At 43.3% G+C, this 24,600-nt stretch overlaps 1 protein-coding gene across 1 annotated transcript; it reads right to left on the bottom strand.

The window, feature by feature from the left end:
- Window positions 1–4,864: 4,864 nt before the first annotated feature.
- LOC128063928 (major allergen I polypeptide chain 2-like) lies at window positions 4,865–23,884 on the bottom strand. The gene is made up of 4 exons (XM_052656760.1): window positions 23,806–23,884; window positions 23,129–23,307; window positions 21,845–21,937; window positions 4,865–5,020 (listed from the first exon to the last, which is right to left on the bottom strand). Exons 1-4 carry the CDS (start codon window positions 23,882–23,884, stop codon window positions 4,865–4,867), a joined length of 507 nt encoding a protein of 168 aa, XP_052512720.1.
- Window positions 23,885–24,600: the final 716 nt, after the last annotated feature.

Genomic DNA, 24,600 nt, shown 5'->3' with positions numbered 1-24,600 from the left:
ATGATCTGAGCCACAGTCAGCTCCTGGTCTCGTTTTTGTTGACTGTATAGAGCTTCTCCATCTTTTGCTGCAAAGAATATAATCAATCTGATTTCAGTGTTGACCATCTGGTGATGTCCATGTGTAGAGTCTTCTCTTGTGTTGTTAGAAGAGGGTGTTTGCTATGACCAGTGCCTTTTCTTGGCAAAACTCTATTAGTCTTTGCCCTGCTTCATTCCACATTCCAAGGCCAAATTTGCCTGTTACTCCAGGTGTTTCTTGACTTCCTACTTTTGTATTCTAGTCCCTATAATGAAATGGACATTTTTGGGGGTGTTAGTTCTAAAAGGTCTTGTAGGTCTTCATAAAACTGTTCAACTTCAGTTTCTTCAGCGTTACTGATTGGGGCATAGACTTTGATAACTGTGATATTGAATGGTTTGCCTTGGAGATGAACAGAGATCATTCTGTCTTTTTTGAGATTGCATCCAAGTACTGCATTTCGGAATTTTTTGTTGACCATGATGGCTACTCCATTTCTTCTGAGGGATTCCTGCCTGCAGTAGTAGATATAATGGTCATCTGAGTTAAATTCACCCATTCCAGTCCATTTCCATTCGCTGATTTCTAGAATGTCGACGTTCACCCTTGCCATCTCTTGCTTGACCACTTCCAACTTGCCTTGATTCATGGACCTGACATTCAAGGTTCCTATGCAATATTGCTCTTTACAGCATCGGATCTTGCTTCTATCACCAGTCACATCCACAACTGGGTATTGTTTTCGCTTTGGCTCCATCCCTTCATTCTTTCTGGAGTTATTTCTCCACTGATCTCCAGTAGCATATTGGGCACCTAATGACCTGGGGAGTTCCTCTTTCAGTATCCTATCATTTTGCCTTTTCATACTGTTCATGGCATTCTCAAGGCAAGAATACTGAAGTGGCTTGCCATTCCCTTTTCCAGTGGACCACATTCTGTCAGATATGCTACGGGAGATCAGTGGAGAAACAACTCCAGAAAGAATGAAGAAATAGAGCCAAAGCAAAAACAACACCCAGTTGTGGATGTGACTGGTGATGGAAGCAAGATCCGATGCTGTAAAGAGCAATATTGCATAGGAACCTGGAATGTTAGGTCTATGAATCAAGGCAAATTGGAAGTGGTCAGACAGGAGATGGCAAGAGTGAATGCCAACATTTTAGGAATCAGCGAACTGAAATGGATTGGAATGGGTGAAATTTAACTCAGATGCCCATTATATCTACTACTGTGGGCAAGAATACCTTAGAAGAAATGGAGTAGCCATCATAGTCAACAGAAAAGTCCAAAATGCAGTACTTGGATGTTATCCCAAAAACGACAGAATGATCTCTGTGCATTTCCAAGGCAAGCCATTCAATATCACAGTAATCCAAGTCTATGCCCCAACCAGTAATGCTGAAGAAGCTGAACGGTTCTATGAAGACCTACAATACCTTCTAGAACTAACACACAAAAAATATGTCCTTTGCATTATAGGAGACTGGAATGCAAAAGTAGGAAGTGAAGAAACACCTGGAGTAACAGGTAAATTTGCCCTTGGAGTACATAATGAAGCAGGGCAAAAGCTAATAGAGTTTTGCCAAGAGAACGCACTGGTCATAGCAAACACATTCTTCCAACAACACAAGAGAAGACTCTACACATGGACATCACCAGTTCGTCAACACCAAAATCAAATTGATTATATTCTTTGCAGCCAAAGATGGAAAAGCTCTATACAGTCAGCAAAAACAAGACTGAGAGCTGACTGCAGCTCAGATCATGAACTCCTTATTGCCATATTCAGACTTAAACTGAAGATAGTAGGGAACACCACTAGAACATTCATGTATGACCTAGATCAAATCCCTTACGTTTTACAGTGGAAGTGAGAAAAAGATTTAAGGGACTAGATCTGATACACAGAGTGCCTGAAGAACTATGGAATGAGGTTCGTGACATTGTAAAGGAGACAGGGATCAAGATCATCCCCAAGAAAAATAAATGCAAAAAAGCAAAATGGCTGTCTGAGGAGGCCTTACAAATAGCTGTGAAAAGAGAAGCAAAAAGCAAAGGAGAAAAGGAAAAATATACCCATTTAACTGCAGAGTTCCAAAGAATAGCAAGGAGACATAAGAAAGCCTTCCTCAGTGATCAGTGCAAAGAAATAGAAGAAAACAATAGAATGGGAAAGATTAGAGATCTCTTCAAGAAAACTAGAGATACCAAGGGAACATTTCATGCAAAAAATGGGCATAATAAAGGACAGAAATGGTACAGACCTAACAGAAGCAGAAGATATTAAGAAGAGGTGGCAAGAATACACAGAACTATACAAAAGAGATCTTCACAATCCAAATAACCATGATGGTGTGATCACTGGACTAGAGCCAGACATCCTTGAATGCAAAGTCAAGTGGGCCTTAGGAAGCATCACTGTGAACAAAGCTCATGGAGGTGATGGAATTCCAGTTGAGCTATTTCAAATCCTAACAGATGATGCTGTGAAAGTGCTACACGCAATACGCCAGCAAATTTGGAAAACTCAGCAGTGGCCACAGGACCGGAAAAGGTCAGTTTTCATTCCAACCCCAAAGAAAAGCAATGCCAAAGAATGCTTAAACTACTGCACAGTTGCACTCATCTCACATGCTATTGTTGTAGCCATGCGTTCCTGGCCAATGCTCCAAATGTTGTAGCCAAGTGTTCCGGGAAACAAACTCACTCAGAAGGACAAAGCAGATAGTGGAGTGCAGTTTATTATACAGGCGGGCCCATGGCAGAGTCTCCTCTTAGCCAAGGACCCCGACCGGTTTTTATGAAAACATTATATACCCTAAGTGTTCGTGCTCAAACCCACCTCGGCAAATTCTCTGAAACTAGTCTGAGCAAAGGAAAAGAAAGATACAATCAAAGTTAAAGTATGATTCGTATGCCTTGAACCCGTGATTCATATGCCTTAAGCCCAGGTAGTTAACAGTGGACAATTATCAATAGGCCTGCGGTCATACCCTAATAAGCATAATAGAATTTATGATTCTATTTGGTTACACAGATGATTGAGGTATTCTTCTAGGCAACAGAGAGTCTAGGTATGAGCCCTGGGGCTCTTCCATGGGCGGGGGTTGGGGGGTGGGGTCTTGTTTTCCAGTTGGTATGTTTCCATACATACTGGGCATATAGTTCAAGGTCCACAGTCTGGCCCAAGATGGACTCTTGCTATCAAGATGGAGATCTTGTCTGTTTCTGTTCTGTTTCCTCCATTTCCCTCTCTTGATGCTCTTAACTCATAGTATGAGCATCACTCCTAGGGATATATTGCACCCTGGCTCTCCGACCACCAATTTGGGAGAACGACACCAACCTTTGGGTTACAAAGTTCATAATACACGGTAAAATGCAGGGTCCACAAAGCAGAACTATCAAGGCAACTGTAACAATGGTAAATATAGTTTTCCACCAATCACCCTTCACCCAGGATAGGACCGAAGTCCAGAAAGGAATGTTTTCACTTGACATTGCTTTTACCTGGATTTTCATGTCATCTAAAACAGCTGATACATTGCCAGATAAATCAGGAATATATACACAATATTCAACCTTAATTATAACACGGGTCCCCCACCTTGAGCAGCTGTGAGCATGTCCAAAGTCATTCTATTCTGAATTGCTGCCTTTCTCATTGAGATTTGTTCTTCATTTAAGGCTTGGATGGCTTTAGCACCATCTAGGAGGGTCTGCTTTGTGAAATTAGTCAAGGCCTCTACTTTAATCATTATATCTCTTGTTCCTATAGAAGGTACGAATAAGGCAGCAGAAAAAGTTGGCTTAAAGCTCAACATTCACAAAACAAAGATCATGGAATCCGGTCCCATCACTTCACGGCAAATAGATAGGGAAACAGTGGAAACAGTGTCAGACTTTATTTTGGGGGGCTCCAAAATCACTGCAGATAGTGACTGCAGCCATGAAATTAAAAGACGCTTACTCCTTGGAAGAAAAGTTATGACCAACCTAGATAGCATATTCAAAAGCAGAGACATTACTTTGCTGACTAAGGTCCGTCTAGTCAAGATTATGGTTTTTCCTGTGGTCATGTATGGATGTGAGAGTTGGACTGTGGAGAAGGCTGAGTGCCAAAGAATTGATGCTTTTGAACTGTGGTGTTGGAGAAGACTCTTGAGAGTCCCTTGGACTGCAAGGAGATCCAACCAGTCCATTCTAAAGGAGATCAGTCCTGGGTGTTCTTTGGAAGGAATGATGCTAAAGCTGAAATTCCAGTACTTTGGCCACTTCATATGAAGAGTTGACTCACTGGAAAAGACTCTGATGCTGGGAGGTATTGGGGTCAGGAAGAGAAGGGTACAACACAGGATGAGATAGCTGGAGGGATGTATGTTTGAGTGAACTCAGGGAGTTGGTGATGGACAGGGAGGCCTGGTGTGCTGCGCTTCATGGTGTCGCAGAGTCGGACATGACTGAGCGACTGAACTGAACTGATAGGCTTTTGTTATTCCTATGAAACTGGTGTTTACATCAAATGTAACCCCATGACTCGAGTCTATTGACTGTAGTCTCTTACATCAAGAGAGCAGGGAGAGATTATGATGGACAAGAGAAAGGAAAGTCTCTTTTTGTCATTCCAGAAAAGAGCAGAGTGGTTTAAAATCTCCTTGGCGGAGCAGTGACACCCACCAAGGAAGTCCATCCATCAGACAGAGGCATAGCCCCACATACCCAGCAGTTGGAGGTGTTGTGGAAGTCCACGTAGGAATGTGCCCATGAGGTGAAAACATTGTCCTGAGTTGAAACGGAAGTTAAATTCAAAATCACGTTGATGAGGCCAAGCAGCAGGAGTTGATTATGCGGCTTCATCCTGAAGGGGCTTGTCTGGGATCTTCTTTTCCTTCTTCTTCTTAAGGATGATCTTAGTATCTCGAGGGTCAGTGAGGTCCCTCTTCGCAGTCCACTCAGCAGTTTCTGGGGCTGCATGGTATGTTCTCTTTATCCGCATGTGCTGGATCCAGGGAGTGACACCTGCAACTTTAACTGCTGTAAGGGTGGTTAGAACAACAGTATATGGACCCTTCCAATCCGGGGCCAATGAGTCATGTTTCCAGTCCTTGACCCACAACTGATCCCCAGGCACAAATTCGTGAATCTGTTCCCCAAGGGGGAACGACACCATTTCTTGTACAAACTTAGTTACCTGATTTATTACCTTACCCAGTTGTTCCATCTGCTGTGAAATGTCATCTCCCCTTACCTGAGGCAAATTTGTTGACATCTGTTTTATTATGGGAGGGGGCCTCCCATACACAATTTCGTACAGAGAATAGCCATGGGACTGTGGGGTCATCCTGAGTCTGAGCAGAGCCATCGGAAACAAGCCCACCCAGGAACAGTCAATCTCTATGATCCACTTGGAGAGTTTCTCTTTAAGTATCCAGTTAGTTCCTTCCACCATCCCAGAACTCTGGAGCCTATATACTGTATGTAATTTCCACTTGATGTTTAAAGTTTTGCTTACTTGTTATACTAAATCAGCTATGAAAGCCAGGCCATTGTCCGATCCAATGCTGGCAGGAAATGCAAATCTGGGAACTCCTCCCTAAGCAGACACCGGGCTACTTTTGATGCTCTTTCAGTCTGGGTAGGAAAAGCTTCTACTCATCCTGAGAACATACCTACCATGACCAGCAGGTAATGATACTGTCGGTGAGGTTTCATTTCAGTGAAGTCCACTTCAAGGTGTTCAAAGGGCAGCGTGCCTTTTAGCAGTATCCCTGGAGGTTTCTATCTGTGCCGAGAGGCAGCATTGACCTGTGAGCAGGCAGTGCAGTGCTGAGATTTTGTCCTGCATAGTGAAGTGAGGTGGAGAACCAAGAAATATTTTCAAATTAGCTCTTCCAGTTTATTATGGCCTAGGTGGGTCGCTAGGTGTGTTTGGGTTACCAGAGTGGGTGCCAGCTCCTCGGTACCAATAATTTGCCACTTGGCAATTCCCACCATCCTTTTTCAGTCTTGATAGCCCCTTCTGCTTTGGCTAGTTGGTTTTAGGCTTCAGTGTATTTTGGAGAGTCCAGCGTTAGCTCAGGCAGCTCCACCAATATGAGAGCTTTAATAGGGGCTTCACTTGTCACCCCCAAGCCCTCGGCTGCTTATTTAGCGGTCTTATCTGCCAGTCTGTTCCCCGAGCCTGGGGGCTATCCTCTTTTTGACGTCCTCAGCCGTGTATGACTGCAACCCTTTCTGGTTCCCAGGCAGCATCTAACAGGGGCTTAATTTCTTCCTTATTTTTAGTATCTTTTTCACGAGCTGTCAAAAGACCTCTCTCCTTATACAAACCCTGTGTACAGGTAGTGTGGCAAAAACATACCTGGAGTCCGTGTAAATGTTTGTCTTCTTACCTTTTGAGAGCTGGAGGGCCTGGATTACAGCATATAGTTCGGCCTGTTGAGCAGACCAGTTCTTCCATAACTACCGCATATCCTGACAGTCACTGTCTTTGTTTCACCAGGCTGGTGCCATTGGTGTACAGGACCAAATCTGGGTCCGGGATTGGCTGGTCTCTCAAGTCAGGTCTGCTGACATATTTCCTTGCAATTATGTGAGAGCCCACCTTCTCCCAAAGGAAGGAGAGTGGCCGGATTCAGGGCCTGACAAGGCTCAATAGTAACATGGGGGTTCTCACATAATAGTCCCTGGTATTGAGTAATCCAGGATGTTGACAGCCATTTATGGGGTTCCCCTCGCAGGAGAGTGTTGACTTCGTGCAGGACTTTTACAATCAAATCTTGGCCCAAAGTCACCTTGGTTGCCTCCTGGACCAGTAGGGCAACTACAACAACTGTCCATAAGCATCCCAGACACCCAGTGGCAACACTGTCCAGTGGTTTTGGGAGATGAGCCATGGGTCTGTCCCATGTCCCCATAGTCTGGGAAAACACTCCCATAGCCACCTTGTCCTTTTCAGTCACGTAAAGAATTAATGGCTTAGCAAGGTCAGGAAGGCCCAAGGCAGTGCTGATGCAATTGTACTGGGTTTGAGTTCTACTACCAGTGGGACTTGTTTTGCAAGCCTGGGGGGTATTGCCTTCTGCCCAGACCTCAGGGACTTAGTGAGTTAACTCTCTCTCTCAACTGTGTAGCCTGCCCAGGTTTCCCTTCCAGGATATCGTGCAACCTCCATTTATCTTGAGGGGTTACCGAGAGGAAGAATAAGTAGGTGGTTGAGCCCACTCGAAGAATGGGTCTTTCACGGGGGAAAAGGCCACTTGTGCCCCCAAGTTAGACAGCAAGTCTCTTCCCAACAAAGGTACTGGGCATTCAGGGATGTATAAAAATTCATGAGTCACTTGGTGTCCCCCATCTGACATTTTTGAGGTAGGCTTGAGACACAAAGGCTGCATTTACCACCATCTGAGACCCAGCAGCCTCTGGATTTATTGGTGTATAAAGTCTGTAGGCCTCACACAGTCTTTCAATGAACTCAGAGGGTGATTTGGTTTCCCTTTGAATCACTTCAGAGGGTTTTTCCATACTCACAGATTTTCAGGCCCTCCTCTAAAGGCCTTGTCAAATAGCCCCCTGATATCTCTCCAGGTGGCCCCTCCCTTCATCTGTGTTACAGTCCAATTGGGCCTTTAACCAGGGGTGGCTAGTTCTGCCCACCACTGCCGGTTTGCAGTACCCTCAGGTGACATTTCTCTTAACCATTTTCTGGCCTCAATTAGGATCCTGTGTCTTTTCTCAGTGCTGAAAAGGGAGACTAGTAGTTGGATTATGTCATCCCATGTAGGGTGATGGGTTCAAAAAATGATCTCCATTAGCCTACTCATGGTTTGTGGCTCCCCCAAGTACAGTGGAGTGTGTCTCTGCCAGTTTAATATATCTGTAGAGGAAAATGGCTGGTAATAATAGGCTAGAGGGGGCTGATGGTAGTGCCCACATGCGTCCTGAACCAGAGGCTGTGGTAGCTCTCTGAGGGACATCTGTAGTGGGGTTCTTTCCCCTGTTCCTTGGTGGAACACAGCCTTTGTCTAATTCCTGTTTTCTTCCCCTTCCCATCACTACTCACCCGGAGAGGTGGATAAAATCTAGGAGGTCTGGCTGAGGTGGAATTCTGGGGGTGTTGACCAGAGGTCTCCATTGCTGGGATTGGAGCCTGCTGAAACAGCGGCTCTACAATCTCCAGGAGAGCTGGCGAAGAGCAGCGGCTGCTGTAGGAACTTCACTTGGCCCTGGATCGGGCGTTAAGGCAGCCTCTGATCCTGGTGGAGCACTGGGAAGCAGACGCGTCATTATCCAGTATGGGGGAGGGGTCAGGTCATCCCCATCCAAATCCTGTAGAATTTCTTTTTTTATCATCAGTCTATTTTTGTGCTATTAATATTTTTCCCTTTTCCTTCTGGATACAGAAGCTTGTCCAAGTAGGAGGGTGTTGAGCTAACCCTAGCCATGAGTCAATATATAGATATTGATCCGGGTGTCCTGGCTCTCCTGTGACTACTGTATATATTGCTTTCACTAATTTTAAGTTCATGGTGTCCTCTGGTGGCCATCCTACTCCCATAGGGGGTCATTAGACCTCACAGAGTATGTAGGGGCGGTTAGGCATGATGTTCACCTCATAGTCTCCTCCAAATCCCTTCTTTAAATTTTTAATCATGCATTCCAATAAACTTGCCTTAGATTCACTGCCCCACATCTTGCTTACCTTCTCAGACCTTCTTAAACTTTTCCTTTTCTGTCTAAGAAGTTCTCAGTACCCTATGTACTTCTGATATTTCCACTCAATGAAACATTTAGATTGCCATTCCACCTCTTTCCTAATCAGGGTGAGAAGAGCCTTACCTGCCAGACCCCAGAGGGAGAAGGGGAATCGGCATGTCTTCACCTGCTAGTCAGCACAGCCAAACCGGAACACCACGTGGTCCAAGACTGTTTCTCCCTTAATTTTTAAAGTCCATTCTGCCTTGGTGGGCTTGATCAGGTGTGGATGAAAACACAAATGGGTTAAATATCACACGTCCCAAGCCATCTCCAGGAAAAGCCAATTTGTACTCACTCACATATCCCCCTCCTTCTAGCCTGACAATTCCGAGGGGGTCAAGAATTTCACAGCAGTTGGGACACCTCCTTGGGAAGGGCAGAATACGAGCACCCAAAGACCAAGTTTCTTCTCCTAAAAATCCCCTGGCGATTGCTTGGTAATAATTTTCCCCAAGATGGCGTGGACACCACCTCCTAAATGACCTTCACAAATTTCCTTCCTAAGCCCTAACATGCTCGTCAACCTGTGTACCAAGCAAACGCTGCCACCTGCCTATTCCAGGCTCATGTGGGTCCTTCTAGTCCCTTCCAGGGAGGTGATCAGGACCCCTCTTCCACCCTGCCAGGTGGGTTCCTCCTCACCTGAGCACTCAGTTCCCCTGCTGCCATCCACTACCTGCTAAAGTGAAAAGTCCAGGCATTGAGAAGCAGAATCCTTCCAGAAGGGCAAGGCATCTTCCCCCCTCTAGAAGATTCAAGCTGCAAGGCCTCAGAGTAGTCCCAAATGGGACTTGTCTCCTCAAAGTGAGGAGTTTCCTGGCCAATGCACCTAATGTTGTAGCCACATGTTCTGGGAAACAAACTCACTCAAAAGGACAATGCAGATAGTGGAGTGCAGTTTATTACACTGGTGGGCCCAAGGCAGAGTCTCCTCTTAGCTAAGGACCCCGACCAGTTTTTGTGAAAACCTTATATAACCCTGAAGTGTACGTGCTCAAACCCACCTCCCCAAATTCTCTGAAACTAGTCTGAACAAAGGAAAAGAAAGATCCAGTCAAAGTTAACCATGATTCGTATGCCTTAAGCCTAGGTAGTTAACAGTGGACAATTATCAATAGGCCTGTGGTCATACCCCAATAAGCATAATAGGATTTATGATTCTATTTGGTTACACAGATAATTAGGGTATTCTTGTAGGTGATGGAGAATCTAGGTATGAACCCTGGGGCTCTTCCATGGTGGATAGGGGGGTGGGGTTCTGGTTTTCCACTTGGTATGTCATTTCCATAGATACTGGGCATATAGCTCAAAGTCCACAGTCTGGCCAAGATGGAGTCCTGCTTTCAAGATGGAGCCTGTTCTGTTTCCTCCTTCACTAGTAAAGTAATGCTTAAAATTCTCCAAGCTAGACTTCAACAATACATGAACCATGAAATTCCAGATGTTCAAGCTGGATTTAGAAAAGGCAGAGGAACCAGAGATCAAACTGCTAACATCCACTGGATCACTGAAAAAGCAAAAGAACTCCGAGAGGGAGTTAGCTTTCTATTGCTCTGAGAGGGAGCAACAGAAAAACATCTACTTCTGCTTTATTGACTATGCCAAAGCCTTTGACTGTGTGGATTGCCAGGGTCCAGCCCCTGCAGGATCCAGGGGAAGCCAAAGGAGAAACGGCATTGGTGAATGAATGAATGAACGAATGAGAGAGGAATAGAGGAGAGAAAGAGGCTGATATTCCTTGGTTTACACAGAAAGCCAATAAAGCCCCAAGACACGGAGCTTGCTCTGTTCACGGAGGCCGCCAGGTACCCTCCCAGTCTCCCCAGGGAGTAAAGATGCAGAAAGTCTTCCCGTTCAGGTCTTAGAAACCCAGGCAGATACGTGAATGCAGAGAGCTTCTATGCTCCAAGGGATCAACCTGAAAAAGAGAGTAAGAGAGAGAAAAAAAGACACGGGGTGACCAAGCTTCTTCGGTGAGCGAGGCCCATTACTTTAATTTCAAAAGGGACTTTTATACCTTAATTTGTACATAGAGGGAAATGAAAGATACAAGGTCATACAGAGTCAGCCCAAACATTCCAGCAGTTTTGCCCTTATTGAAACCAGAATATTTTCTGCATACCTTTCCCACAAATGATGTTGTGTACATTATCTTCTGGCCTTGGAGGCCTATGAACATTTTATGATCCTCTTTTGATAAAGGCTGTTCAACCAGAAAACTTATTTTCCCTCAAAGTGTTTTTTCTTTATATTTCTAATCTATGTCAGCCTCAGAAAATGCTAAACAGAGTTACATTTCTCACAGAGCAAAGGTGCAGTGAGTTACAAGAAAGAACCAGTTAGCTCAAAGGTCTGATGTGGTTAATTTCAAGGCTACACTTGTTTTTCTTACATTCCAACTATGTTAACTAATGCACTCCCAGGTGCACAGTGGATAAGAGATATGGGAACTTAGCAACAAACATTGGCCCAATAATGAAATCCTACACCAGCACTACTCTAATAGCTTTTAACTCTTTGAAAGGCTCTATGTTTTAGGCTTCCCTTGCCTCTCACAGCTGGGAGGCTGTGAACAATCATTTGCGTAGCTTCAAGAGTCTGGATAAAGCTGCCAAGCAAGCTAGAATGCTAACGGGGGTGGGGCAGGGGGGTTGATTTGAAATATTCCTCTCAAGTCCAGGAGACTTATTAGCTAGAGCCCTAAGTTGATTTTTCCAGAGAAAGGTGGTCGGGGATAGCCCCCTGTTAATGTCAGAAGAGTTGGTGAAAGGCACAAAATAGTAAGACAGACAGATTCTGGTTTTGAGGTAGATGCTTGAGCAGGTCTAGGGAGCCCCTCGAGTTCTGAAGCCTTGCTTAACAGTTCTCTTCCACAGGATCTCCCATGCTGGCTTCTGGCAGTAGATCACCACAAATGTGGAAAATATTGAAAGAAATGGGAATACCAGACCACCTGACCTGCCTCTTGAGAAATGTGTATGCAGATCAGGAAGCAACAATTAGAACTGGACATGGAACAACAGATTGGTTCCAAATTGGGAAAGGAGTATGTCAAGGCTATATATTGTCAATATTGTCACCCTGCTTATTTAAATTATATGCAGAGTAAATCATGACAAATGTTGCGCTGGATGAAGCACAAGCTGGAGTCAAGATTGCCGGGAGAAATATCAATAACCTCAGACATGCAGATGACACCACCCTTATGGCAGAAAGTGAAGAAGAACTGAAGAGCCTCTTGATGAAAGTGAAAGAGGAGAGTGAAAAAGTTGGCTTAAAGCTCAACATTCAGAAAACGAAGATTATGGCATCTGGTCCTATCACTTCATGGCAAATAGATGGGGAAACAGTAAAAACAGTGGCAGACTTTATTTTGGGGGGCTCCAAAATCACTGTAGATGGTGACAGCAGCCATGAAATTAGAAGACGCTTACTCCTTGGAAGAACAGTTATGATCAACCTAGACAGCATATTCAAAAGTAGAGACATTACTTTGCCAACAAAGATCCATCTTGTCAAGGCTATGGTTTTTCCAGTAGTCATGTATGGATGTGAGAGTTGAACCATAAAGAAACCTGAGCTCTGAAGAATTGATGCTTTTGAACTATGGTGTTGGAGAAAACTCTTGAGAGTCCCTTGGACTGCAAGGAGATCCAACCAGTCCATCCTAAAGATCAATCCTGAATATTCATTGGAAGGACTGATGTTGAAGCTGAAACTCCAATTCTTTGGCCACCTGATTCGAAGAACTGACTCATTTGACAAGACCCTGATGCTGGGAAAGATTCAAGGTGGAAGGAGAGGGGACAACAGAGGATGAGATGGTTGGATAATAAGAGGGTAATAGGCAGGAAGGCCAGGGGTCTCCAAATGGATGAAATAGGCTGCAAGGTCAGACATTTTTTTATCTTTTAAGCGGCAGGAGGAAACAAACTAGTGTTAGATTTTTTTCCCCCTTCTATATACAAATTTTAAAAGAGGTTTCTCTTAAAATTCTGTGTTGCCATAACGGACACCTGGTTCCATCTGAACTTAACTTTTCTCAAACCTTGAGCTAACTGATGCATTTTTCTTATGGAAATGTTTGTCTTAAGCTATGTTAATGTACTAGGCATTTACCCTAGACTCTATCTTCAAGTCGGTTCCACCTAAGGGCTCAGGTTTAGGCTCAGAACTAATTTGACAAACCAGTATGTTATACTCATACATTGTTCTCCTAATCTGTTAATGAAACTATATATTTGTATGGAAATCTGCCTTTCTTCAAGATTCACGTCAATTGTTTTATGGCCTGGGATGATTCACCTGGTGCCATTCTCTGAGTTTTGAGACATTTCCTTTCTTTAATTAGCAGATTGCTAGTAGCTATATAACATCCAGCTAAAGACTAGCAGGGGGGTACTCTTTCTGCCCCCTTCTGATGTCTATGTCAGAAGCTTTCTCTATCTCTTTTTTATCGTGATAAAAATTTATTACACAAAAGCTCTGAGCAATCAAGCCTCATCTCTGGCCCCAGATTGAATTCTTCTCCTCTGGAGGCCAAGAATCCCGGTGTCTTTTGTGGTTTAGCAACAACCTTTCAGTGGCATCACAAACTCAATGGACATGAGTTTGAGTAAACTCCAGGAGTTGGTGATGGACAGGGAAGCCTGGCGTGCTGCAGTCCATAGGGTCTCAAAGAGTTGGACACAACTGAGCAACTGAACTGAACTGAACTCAACTGAATAAAGACACAGGCTCTATGAGAACAAATGTATATACACCAAGGCAGGGTGGGATGAATTGGGAGATTCACTGACATAAATTACACTACTGATACTATGTATACAATGGATAACTAATAAGAACCTACTGGGTAGCACAGGGAACTCTATCAAGGCTCTGTTGTGACCTAAATGTGAAGGAAACAAAAAAATGTAGGGGATACATGTAAATATCCCCTGATATTTACAGGGGATAAAATCAGATACCTGATTCACTTTGCTGTATAGCAGAAACTAACACAGCATTGTAAAGCAACTATACCTCAATAAATAAAAAAGGACACTCTCTCCTGACACTGCTAAGGATTTCTCTTGATGCCCAGAAGGCTGGCTAATATCCCACCCAAGCAACCCCATGTAGCTTTGCTGGCACAGTCCAGTCTAGGTATTACCAGAGGATTGCCCTTTTACCTTCCAAGGAGCTCTCTGAGGGTCCTTTGCTTTGGCCCATGTCTCTTAGGTCCCTCCAACCAGAGCCATCCTTGAGACAAGTACGGCAGAAAGCAACACAAGCAGCAGCGCTGGCCGCCCAGTGTACTGAGGCCAGCATCCACGCTGACCTTCTCCACGCCCGCAGCTGGGGGCTCACACACTGCAGCTTCTGCTCCCTGGGAGTCCTCCTGCCAGTCAGCTCTAGGCAGGAGATAGGACTCCTACTGGTAATTTCAGTATCTACTTACAGAGGGTCTTTTCACTGTGTCCCATATTACATCTTACACACTTTTCCTTTTTTTTTTTTTTTTTTACATTTTTTGTCTCTCTGCTTTTATACGGTATTTTATTTTAGCTAAATTGCATTTACTAATTTTCCTGATCTTAAATGTAGTATTTGAAAACTTAAAGAAAATCCACTGTGAAAGTATTGAAGGAGGAAACAGAACAGGCTCCATCTTGAAAGCAGGACTCCATCTTGGGCCAGACTGTGGACTTTGAGCTATATTCCCAGTATCTATGAAAACGACATACCAACTGGAAAACCAGACCCACCACCACCCCCGACCCCCACCATGGAAGAGCCCCAGGGCTCACACCTAGACTGTCCGTCGCCTACAAGAATACCCTAATTATCTGTGTAACCAAATAGAATCATAAATCCTATTATGCTTATTGGGGTATGACCACAGACCTATTGATAATTGTTCACTGTTAACTACCTAGGCTTAAGGCATATGAGTCACGGGTTAACTTTGACTGGATCTTTCTTTTCCTTTGTTCAGACTAGTTTCAGAGAATTTGGGGAGGTGGGTTTGAGCACGTTCACTTAGTGTATACAAAGTTTTCACAAAAACTGGTCGGGGTCCTTAGCTAAGAGGCGACTCTGCCTTGGGCCCACCAGTGTAATAAACTGCACTCCACTATCTGCATTGTCCTTCTGAGTGAGTTTTTTTCCCAGAACACATGGCTACAACAGTATAAAATTCTCTATATATTAGGGATAAAGATACAGATATAGAGAGGTATGGATACATATTCTCAGACTGACAATTCTCCTTGTATTCCTTTCCCCTAGTACAGTTTTAGATTTCCATCTTGTACCACATCTGTCCCTCCTGCAGGCATTCCTATAGTGCAGGTATGCTAGTGATTAATCCTTTAAGCTTTTGTATATGTGAAAAAGTTTCTTTTTCCTTTATTTCTAAAAGATCATTTCATCAGGTGGAGAATTAGAGATTCACAATATTTTTTCTTCTAATACCTTCAATACTTCACTAAACTGCATTGTTTCCCAAGAGCAGTGTGCTGTCATTCTTATCCTTATTCCTCTGTTCCTCTTACTACTTTGAAGATTTCCTCTTTATCACATTTAAGAAAGCTTGATTACAATGTGCCTAGTACAGTTTTCTTTGTGTTTCTTGTGCTTAAAGTTAACTAAGTGTTGTTCATGATTTTTATCAAATATGGGAAGAGTCTGGTTCCCATTATTAGTTAATGGTTAATAACTATTAATTAATGGTTCCTCGTTATTCCTTAAGAGATTCCATTAATTATGTATTACCCCTCCCCCAGGTTGTCTCATAGCTCACTGATCTGCTTTTGATCATTTATCTGTTTTTCATTTCATTTCATTTTCATTTTTAGTTTCAGTCATTGTCTACTTCAAACTCACCAATGTTTTCTTTAACAGTGCCTAGTCATTGTTAATTCCAGCCAGTGGAACATATTTTTTAACTATTCAAGTTTAATTTGGGTTTTCTAAATATATCTATGCTACCAGCTTACATGTCTAAGTGGTCCCCTCCCTTCTTAAACATTTGGAATAGTTTTACTAACATTAACATTTTGTCTATCAACTGTATCATGTATGTATTTTCTGGGTTTTATAGTTTTTTTAATATTGATTTCTGCAGTTTATATTGATTCTATTCCTCAATTGTTTATATTGCTATCTTTGTTTATATTGATTACTTCTGATAACAGTTCATATTTTTCTGCTGCTTTGCATGGCTGATAGTTTTTGAAAGTCAAATATTCTAAAATTTAAATTTTTAGGTGTTTGATACCTCTGTAGTTCTACAGATATTCTTGAGCTTCATTTCTTTTATTTGGAAATAAGTTGATTCATTTGAAGCTTCTTTTAAGCATTATTAAGATGGCATAATGTGGCTCAGTGGTAAAGAAATCTACCTGCAATGCAGGAGATATGGGTTTGATCCGTGGGTCAGGAAGATCCCCTATAGAAGGAAATGGGAACGACTCCAGTATTCTTGCCTGGAAAATCCCATGGAAAGGAGAGCCTGGCAGGCTGAAATCCATAGGGTCACAAAGAGTTAGTGACTAAACAATAACAACAAAATGATACAAAAGCATCCATATGAAAAGGCAAATTTTATAACCACTGCTAAGATACCTTTCTGAATAAACTACTTGTCTTCCCACAAATAACCACATATTCCTCTAAGGCTGTTAGAAGTACAAACCATTTCCAGATCTGTGTAAATTTCAAAGATTGTTTCCTCTGTTCCTTTCAGATCATTATTTCCTCACTTCGGGCAGTTTTCTTACATGCATACACTGAGCAGTATATAGTGAAGACTTGATGGGGACTTTTTCGCAGAACCCTGGAGTCTTATTTCTGTGCAACTCTTTCCTCTCCAGTATTCTGCCTTGCAAATGTAACCACACTGGCTACCTGGGACTCCCGACTCTTTCTCATGAACTCGGAGAGACTGCTCTTTTCCCTTCTCTAACTCCTACCTCCCGCTGTGCCATCTGGGTACTCTGTCCAGGTAGTAAAGTGGGACAATCATAGAACACACCTTCATTTCCCCTTTCCCAGAGACCACTCCCCTGTGCTACCTGAAGTTCAATTTTTAAATATCATTCTTTGCTATATTTTGTCGAGTTTTAGTTGTTTCAGGTGGAAGGGTAAATCCATTTCCTGCCCAGAACACAGTAATATTGTTTTTTGTCCTACTAGCTTAGGATATTTCATTGACTACAGTTTGGGAAAGGCATTGCTTTTAATATAAATGCCACACTGAACATTATGGAACATAGATTAAGAGTGTCTCTGGTAAATTTCCCTGGTAGTACAGTGGTTAAGAAACTACCTGCCAATGCAAGGAACATGTGATGGATCCCTGGTCTGGGAAGTGAAAGGTCAGGGCAAGGTCGGGCGTGTTGAGGCATGCCTGGACATGCCCGTGCATGTCGGGACATGTCCCGGCAGAAAGCCGAAGACAAGCCCCGGAGACGGGCCGGCAACCAAGCCGTCCAATCAGGAGCCGACACGGAGCCCTTGGACACCAATCACCGCTGAGCCCGTGTTTCCTTCCTTATATGGGAGCCCAGCCTGGACTATAAAACCCTTCCCCACCCCTCATACCTCGCAGACTCCCTTTGCTTCGCAGACCCCCTTCGCTCCCTTGCTTACCCGCCCCCGGGAGTTCTGCCCGAGAGCGACTGCCCAATAAAAGGCCCTGATCAACAGTCCATAGGGGTGGCTCCTTCTTCCTGCCGCGTTTCTTACAGGAAGATTCCACATGTCTTGAAGGAACTAAGCCCAGGTGCCACAACTACTAAGCCTGCATGCTACAGCTATTGAAGCCTGCATGTTTTAGGGCCCACAAGCCACAATGACGGAGCCCACATGCTGCAACTACTGAAGTCCTTATGCCTAGAGTCTGTGCTCTGCAACAAGAGAAGCCACCACAATGAGAAGCCCCTGTAACACAACAAAGAGTAGCCTCTGCTTGCCACAGCAGAGAAAGCTCACACACAACAATGAAGACCCACTGCAGCCAAAAATAAATAAACAAGCAAACAAACAAAGAGTATCTGTGGGACTTGGGGGAGAGGAGATAAAAGATAAGTAATTTCCAAATATAGAATATTTCTTTAATGACTAAAATTTCATCTATCTAACTTACGTATGATAGTGGTAGAAAAACAATAAACAAGAAAGCTTGGTAAATATACAGCACATTAAAAGAGAAACTAAAGGAAAGAGACAGGAAATGCAGAGGACGGGGTGGGGAGGGCGAGGAAGAGATGTGTTGGAACTCAAACAGAATGAGTGAAGACTCAATGAAGTAACATTTGAGTGATGTCCTGAAAAAAGTGCATGTGGTGCATTTTGCCACACAGTAACATTTTATTTTTTATGCAGCCAAAATTATCACTCTGGTTTTCTTTCATCTTTAGAAAGGCCTTCTTTACCCTGAAGTTAAAACAGATTCTCTCATAATTATTTTCTAAGAATTTTATGACATTTTCTATCCCAGTCTTTGTGTAAACCTTTAACTTATCTGCAATTACTACTGAAGGCAGCTGTGAGATACAGATGCAACATTTTTATCTCCACAAATGTTCAGTTAGTTTATTCAGCACCATTTCATCTATGAAGTCGAGCAGATTTCCTGACTGGGAAATTACCTTTATCATAAAATGATTTATATCTATTTCTGGCATTTCTTTAATAGCCAATTTATCTGCTGATGATAAAAGTGTGTGTGTGTTTCAGCATCTCCTGGGTTTCCTGCCCCTAATTACTTAACATATTTTTCACAGCTATTCTTGCTTAGTTTTCCAAATACGGTACAATAAATAGCATATAAATAAACCATATGGTTGTAGTCTTTAAGTTCCGATTCTTTCAATCATAATATGCTTGAGAATCACCCATGTTGCTGCATGTGCCAATGGTTCTTTCACTTTCATTGCTAAAGTAGAATTCAATTGTAGAAGTGTAACATACTTTGTTTTACCTTCAGTACTTGAGGGACACATAGGTAGTTTCCCAGTTTTGATAAACTTATCTGAATAAAGCTGTTATAAACATCAGTGGCAGGTTTTTATATGAATGCAAATTTTCATTTCTTTTGAGTATAAACCTAGAAAAGGGATTTCTAGATCATATGACAACTATAAGATCAATTTTATAAAAATAAAAAAAACATAATATCATATAAGAAACGAATCGCCAGCCCGTCCAGGTTCGATGGCAGGATACAGGATGCTTGGGGCTGGTGCACTGGGATGACCCAGAGGGATGGTACGGGGAGGGAGGTGGGAGCGGGGTTCAGGATAGGGAACACGTGTTACACCTGTGGCAGATTCATGTTGCTGTATGGCAAAACCAATACAATATTGTACAGTAATTAGCCTCCAATTAAAATAAATAAATTTAAATTTTTAAAAAAAGAGGGAGAGAGAAAAGAAAAGAATAAAATACCTTTCTAAAAAAATCCTGGGACTTCTCTGGTGATCCAGTACTTAATACTCTGATTCTGCATGCCACGCAGTGAGACCAAAAAATAAATAAATAAATGACAGGTAAAGACAAACAAAGACTCTCATATGAAATACTTAAAAAAAATCCTATTGTTATTTTATTGGGATTACATTAAACTAACTGCTATTTGTTTGTTCCTTTTGGCCACATGGCATGCAGGATCTTATTTTCCCCATCAGGCATTGACTATGCATCCCCCTGTTGTGGAAGCTTGGAGTCTGAAACACTAGACCATCAGGGAAGTCCCAAATTAACTGCTATTCATAAAGAAAAACAACATTACTATTTTGTCAAAAATTTCCTTTGAATAGCTTCTTCATTTATTTAAATTCATGATAATTTTATAACTTAAAGAAACATTAATTAAACAAATATTAAGTGAGGCTCAATTCAGTCCTTTTCAATGTTTTAGTACTGGGGCTGGAGATTTAAATTTGAAAGTTAGAAATGAAGTTAAAATGAAGATGGATAATATCACTAACAGTGAACATATATACAGAAGGAAAGACATACAGAGAGAATGGTCCTTGGCATAGGAATCAACCAGAAAGGACTGAGTGGGATCTTCCAGTAAAGCCGGAGAAAAACAAGAAACTATGATGTCATCACAGTCAAACTGAAAGAGTGTGGAGAGACAGAGGAGAAATGAGTTGAGACAAATGAATAATTAAACATTAGAACTACGGCAATTAAATGACTACTCCTTATAAACCCACAGGAAAAGGCTTGGCAGATCCATCTAGACTCTTAATGTTGGGTCAATTTTCTCTATGCTATTTTAAAAAAAATCTACTCCTTTTTCATGATTCAATGAACTGTTATTGTTACATTTTAAACTATCTTTGACTTTATCTATGGCTTTTCTCTTCTGTCACAATGACCATGTATTTATTCCTCCACTAAAACTAGACCTTCTATGGAGTCTAATACTTCTGTTGTAATCCCTGGTGACAACGATCCTCATTATAGTTCCTCTGTATTTCAATTTCCTTGGTGGATCTGAAGAATTTAGTTTGGGGGGAGGGTAAATTTTAAGTCAATCCTCATTAGAAAAAAGATTTATTTATTCATGGAGTGGACAGAGTTTCAGGAAGGAAGAGACATATGTATACTTCTGGTTGATTAACATTGCTGTATGGCTGAAACCAACACATATTGTAAAACAATTATTTTCTCATTTAAGAAAAAAAAGATTTATTTGGATGGATTTGGGAATACTTGACATTTTTAAAATGTCAATTCATCTCATACAAACACTTAGCCCTTCAGTTCAGTTCAGTTGCTCAGTCGTGTCTGACTCTTTGCGACCCCATGAATTGCAGCACGGCAGGCCTCCAATCTATCCAATTTTATTTGCACTTTCGAACAAAAGTTGAGACCTCTTTACTATGACCTGAACACTTAACACTAAGACTGGTAGAGCATGCAGAACATGGTAGACATAAAACCGAGATGTAGAAATAGCAAATGGATGAATTTAAATCCTTAAGCCAGGAGGTCAAAGAAGGGCCAGGACTCAAGGTCCTGGCCACTTAACTCCAAGTCCCAAGTTCAGCCTTTATTATGTGATCATATTACACTTTCCTGACCAGAAGGTAGATTTTACCAGTTCTACCACTTTTTCCATGAGTCACACTGACTGTAGTCTGACATTGTCCTAGAACCTAAGAAAACGGAATATAACCTAGTCCCTTCCTTGTAGCTTCACAAGCCTCCTATGGCAATGCAACTACCCATTTCATGCCTTTACAAGTAAGCTGGAGGGTTCCAGACATATGCTCAAGTGACACATTCTGCAGTTCACACTTCACAGCATGAGCTGTTTCCACGGAAAAAACATTCCCACTGGGGTAGCTTCTACTATTCACTCCCTTCCTCCTGGTCTAAGACATCATGGAGGTCCTGGTCCCTCTGGCAGGACCAAGAACAGCAGTGGTACTCAGTGTCCCTGAAGAAACGTCAGGATCCTCAGAAGTCATCCACTTAAGAAGCAGAAAATGGTGAATGCCACTGGGAGAAGACGGGACCTGTGATGAGCCTGCTCAGGTCATCACCTGAGACACCTGTCAATAACCAGAGGGACATTTAAAGGCATAGACGCTCTGCCACTGTGGGAAAGGCCAGAGCAGGAGATAAGTTATCTGTGCCCACAAACAGTTTTATCCTGCCAGGTTGGTGAAGTCCAGAGTTACCTATAAGTTATTGGCTTAATCTTGACACACAATCCCCCTTAGCAGATGACTTAAGAAAGTTACAACAAACTTTCCCAAGTTCCCATAGCTTGCCAGGGACAGGGACTAGTTTTCCCCTTGTCTTACGTGCCTCCGGATCCCATGCTCTCGGTGACCATGTGTCACTTCTCCTCACCATCATGCAAAACCTCCTGCCTCACATCCTCCCCAGAGCACACAGACACTGGGCACACTGAGCATGATGCAGTTATTTTATTAGAGTCAGCCTGATAGAGACCATACCAGGTGGAACAGATGTCTGGATTCCAGCTTCAGGTGAGAGAATAGGGTAGGAAGCTTGAGCACAGACCAGGCATCCCTGGCTAAGATTAGCTCACTAAAGAGGGCAGAATGGAAAAGAATCCTTTAATAGTATTCACCAACGTGGACACTCTATAGCCAGTGCAATCCTTGCTGAAGATCACGAGAATCTGGAAGGACAGAGCAGGAGAGACAGGATCTGAGTCCACAGCCAGGCTATCCCATCTCCCCAGGATCACCTCACACCTCACCCTCAGGGATTCAGCCCCATCCCCAGCAAGAACCTCTGCCCACAGACCCACCACTGGAGAAGGGGCTGCCATCAGGCAGCAGGAGGAGGATGGTTCTCTAACAGCCCAGGCACAGGTATCAGGAGGGAGATAGAGCCACTGGCCACACCAGGGAGGAGAGGAGATGAAGGGTCAGAAGGGCACAGTTGGGACTGGTCCTGACAGAGGAGCAAGGTGCTGGAGTCTGGGTTTGGGTCACATATTCTGCACCTGAGCCTCCTCTGCCAGGTGCGCTGGGTGCACAGAATGTGCATGCAGGTTTCATAAACTAGCCCTGGGACCCTGTGTGCTTCTGTTAGTACTAGAAACTTTGGTTCTTGGAAATCCTCTCATTTTGAACAATCAACAATTTAGGGAAAATATGCTAAGACAGACTATTTAAGATCTCCAATATTGTTATCAAGAAAAATAACAAAAACAAAAAAAGATGGTTCTTCAAGAGATACATTTCTAGCCCAGGTGAGCAGCTGCAGGTACCTAGAAGGTACCTCAGGCATCAAAATACCACAGTGGAAATTCTGGCTGTAGGCACTGAGGCCATGTCGGTGGAAATGGGGCTCTGAGCCAGAGTGGGAACAAGAGGAGGTGATGTGACCACAGGCCAGAAACCTTACATAGACAGGGAGTCCCATGCTGAAAAGAGACTCTAAAGGCAGGGCCTCCTTTTCAGTATTCCTAAAGTAGAACTGACACGAATCCTACAGGCAGGTGAGCTGGATGCTGCATTTCCTGCCAAAGATTAAAATGCTACTCCTTCAATGCTAGTTCCTCTCATGGAGGGGAAAAAAATCACATGACAATACATTTGGGATATTGCATTGCTATTAGTTCTCTATTCTGTGTGAGTTAATGGACATGATATGGACATATTCTGTAACCAGAGGCTGGAAGTGCAGGTGGACTGCACTTGCATATTACAGGTACTGCAGGTTGGAGCAAAGGTTTATATGCTTCTTTGTTTAGAGCTCTTCTCTGTCACATATCCCATGACTGCATGATGTATTACCATGTGGCATATTGCACTATGCTGCATGTGAGTTCTCAGAGTGGGTGAGGGTAAAGTTAAATTACCTTAAATATCAGATGATTAACCCTGTTCTGATGTCCTACTTCAATGAAGCAATCCTGGATTTTTCCAAAGGCTGCTTTTTCTTCATCTGTAGCACTGACCGAATCAAAGTTTTCATTTAATGCTGCCCTTGGTAGTACAAAGTTCACAATGATCTGCATTTCATAAAAAACAGGGCAGGCTTCCACTGAAGGCAAGACAGAAAAATCACATCAAAATGTAATCAGAGTAGGAGGTTTTCCCACCACTTGATAGGAACCCACACATCCAAAGCTTCCGGACTCACCTCCCAAGGAGACACACCCTCTCCCAGGACTGTTTACATCCCAGACAGAAATCCTTCCCTATGAGGCACTCACAGGAGAGGGAGCAGCAAGAGGGGCTTTGCCTGGAGACCCCTCTGCCCTTGACCACTAGCCCAGGCATATCAGCCCCCTTCCCTTTTTCCAATGAACACGAGTATCCACAGCAACATCCCAGGGTGTGCACAGTTAATGACCCTTCCAGCTCTACACAACCCGCTCCATTCAAAGACTGAAAGCCTCAAGGGGTTTGTGCAGGACTCCTGGGCACTGATCTGCCAGCTGCCCTCAGAATCTGCCCCTCGAAGCAGCTTGGACAGGACAGGGAAGGATACAGTGAGACAACATGGGGCAAGGATCATGAGGGTCATCTGGACCCTCCTTCCTAACCTCATGTGTCTCAAAGGTCAGCTCTCTGGTCACCAGCAAGGCCAGCACAAGCAGTGCTCCCTTCATCGTGGCGGTGGCTGAAGTGCTCTGCTCAGGGCAGGGTTTCTGTCACTTTATAAACAACTAGCTCCCCTAGCTCAGCTCATGGTGCTCCCTAGAGTTCCACAGGTCTGTGGCCAGCCACCTGGCACAGATGGCTCCCTAGGCCCTTGGGGTGTTTATGGTGGAAGCCTTTCCTACTCTGAGAGCAGAGCCCTGGAGAACATGTGGGTGTATCTTTGCCAAAGACCAAGTGGAGCTGACATTTCTAAGTAACTCCATTTGGAGCTAAATGCTCTGTTTTCTGGGCCCCAACCATCATCTGTTTTCTGGGTCATCATTCCCCCAAAACTATCCTGGCTCTGAGGGCAGCACTCTCCCAAACTGAGCAGATGGACTCACAGGAAGGCCAAGGACAGGTCTACACCACTATCAGGTAGAAGAAAGGTCTTCCAGAATCCTTCCTTTTCCCCCAAGTTTAAGTCATGGAGATAAGAATTGAGCACTGGACCTTACTGAGACCACTGTGGATGGGAGTTCTAAGGCCTAGGATGCTGGGTCCGCCAGAGATGGTACGTGATGTGCGAAAACTCACTCAAGAGCCAAACTCAACCTTCCACACTAGGAAAACAGTTTGTTGGCACAAACAAGATAAGATGGGCCTTAAATTCAAAGGAGAAAGCCTAAGAAGATCCCGCTGGTCAAACTGGAAACAATTCAACACACAAAATGAATAACAGAGT

This window comes from Budorcas taxicolor, chromosome 18, assembly GCF_023091745.1.
Source record: "Budorcas taxicolor isolate Tak-1 chromosome 18, Takin1.1, whole genome shotgun sequence".
Taxonomy (NCBI): domain Eukaryota; kingdom Metazoa; phylum Chordata; class Mammalia; order Artiodactyla; family Bovidae; genus Budorcas; species Budorcas taxicolor.
This window is presented reverse-complemented; position numbering and strand designations above follow the sequence as displayed.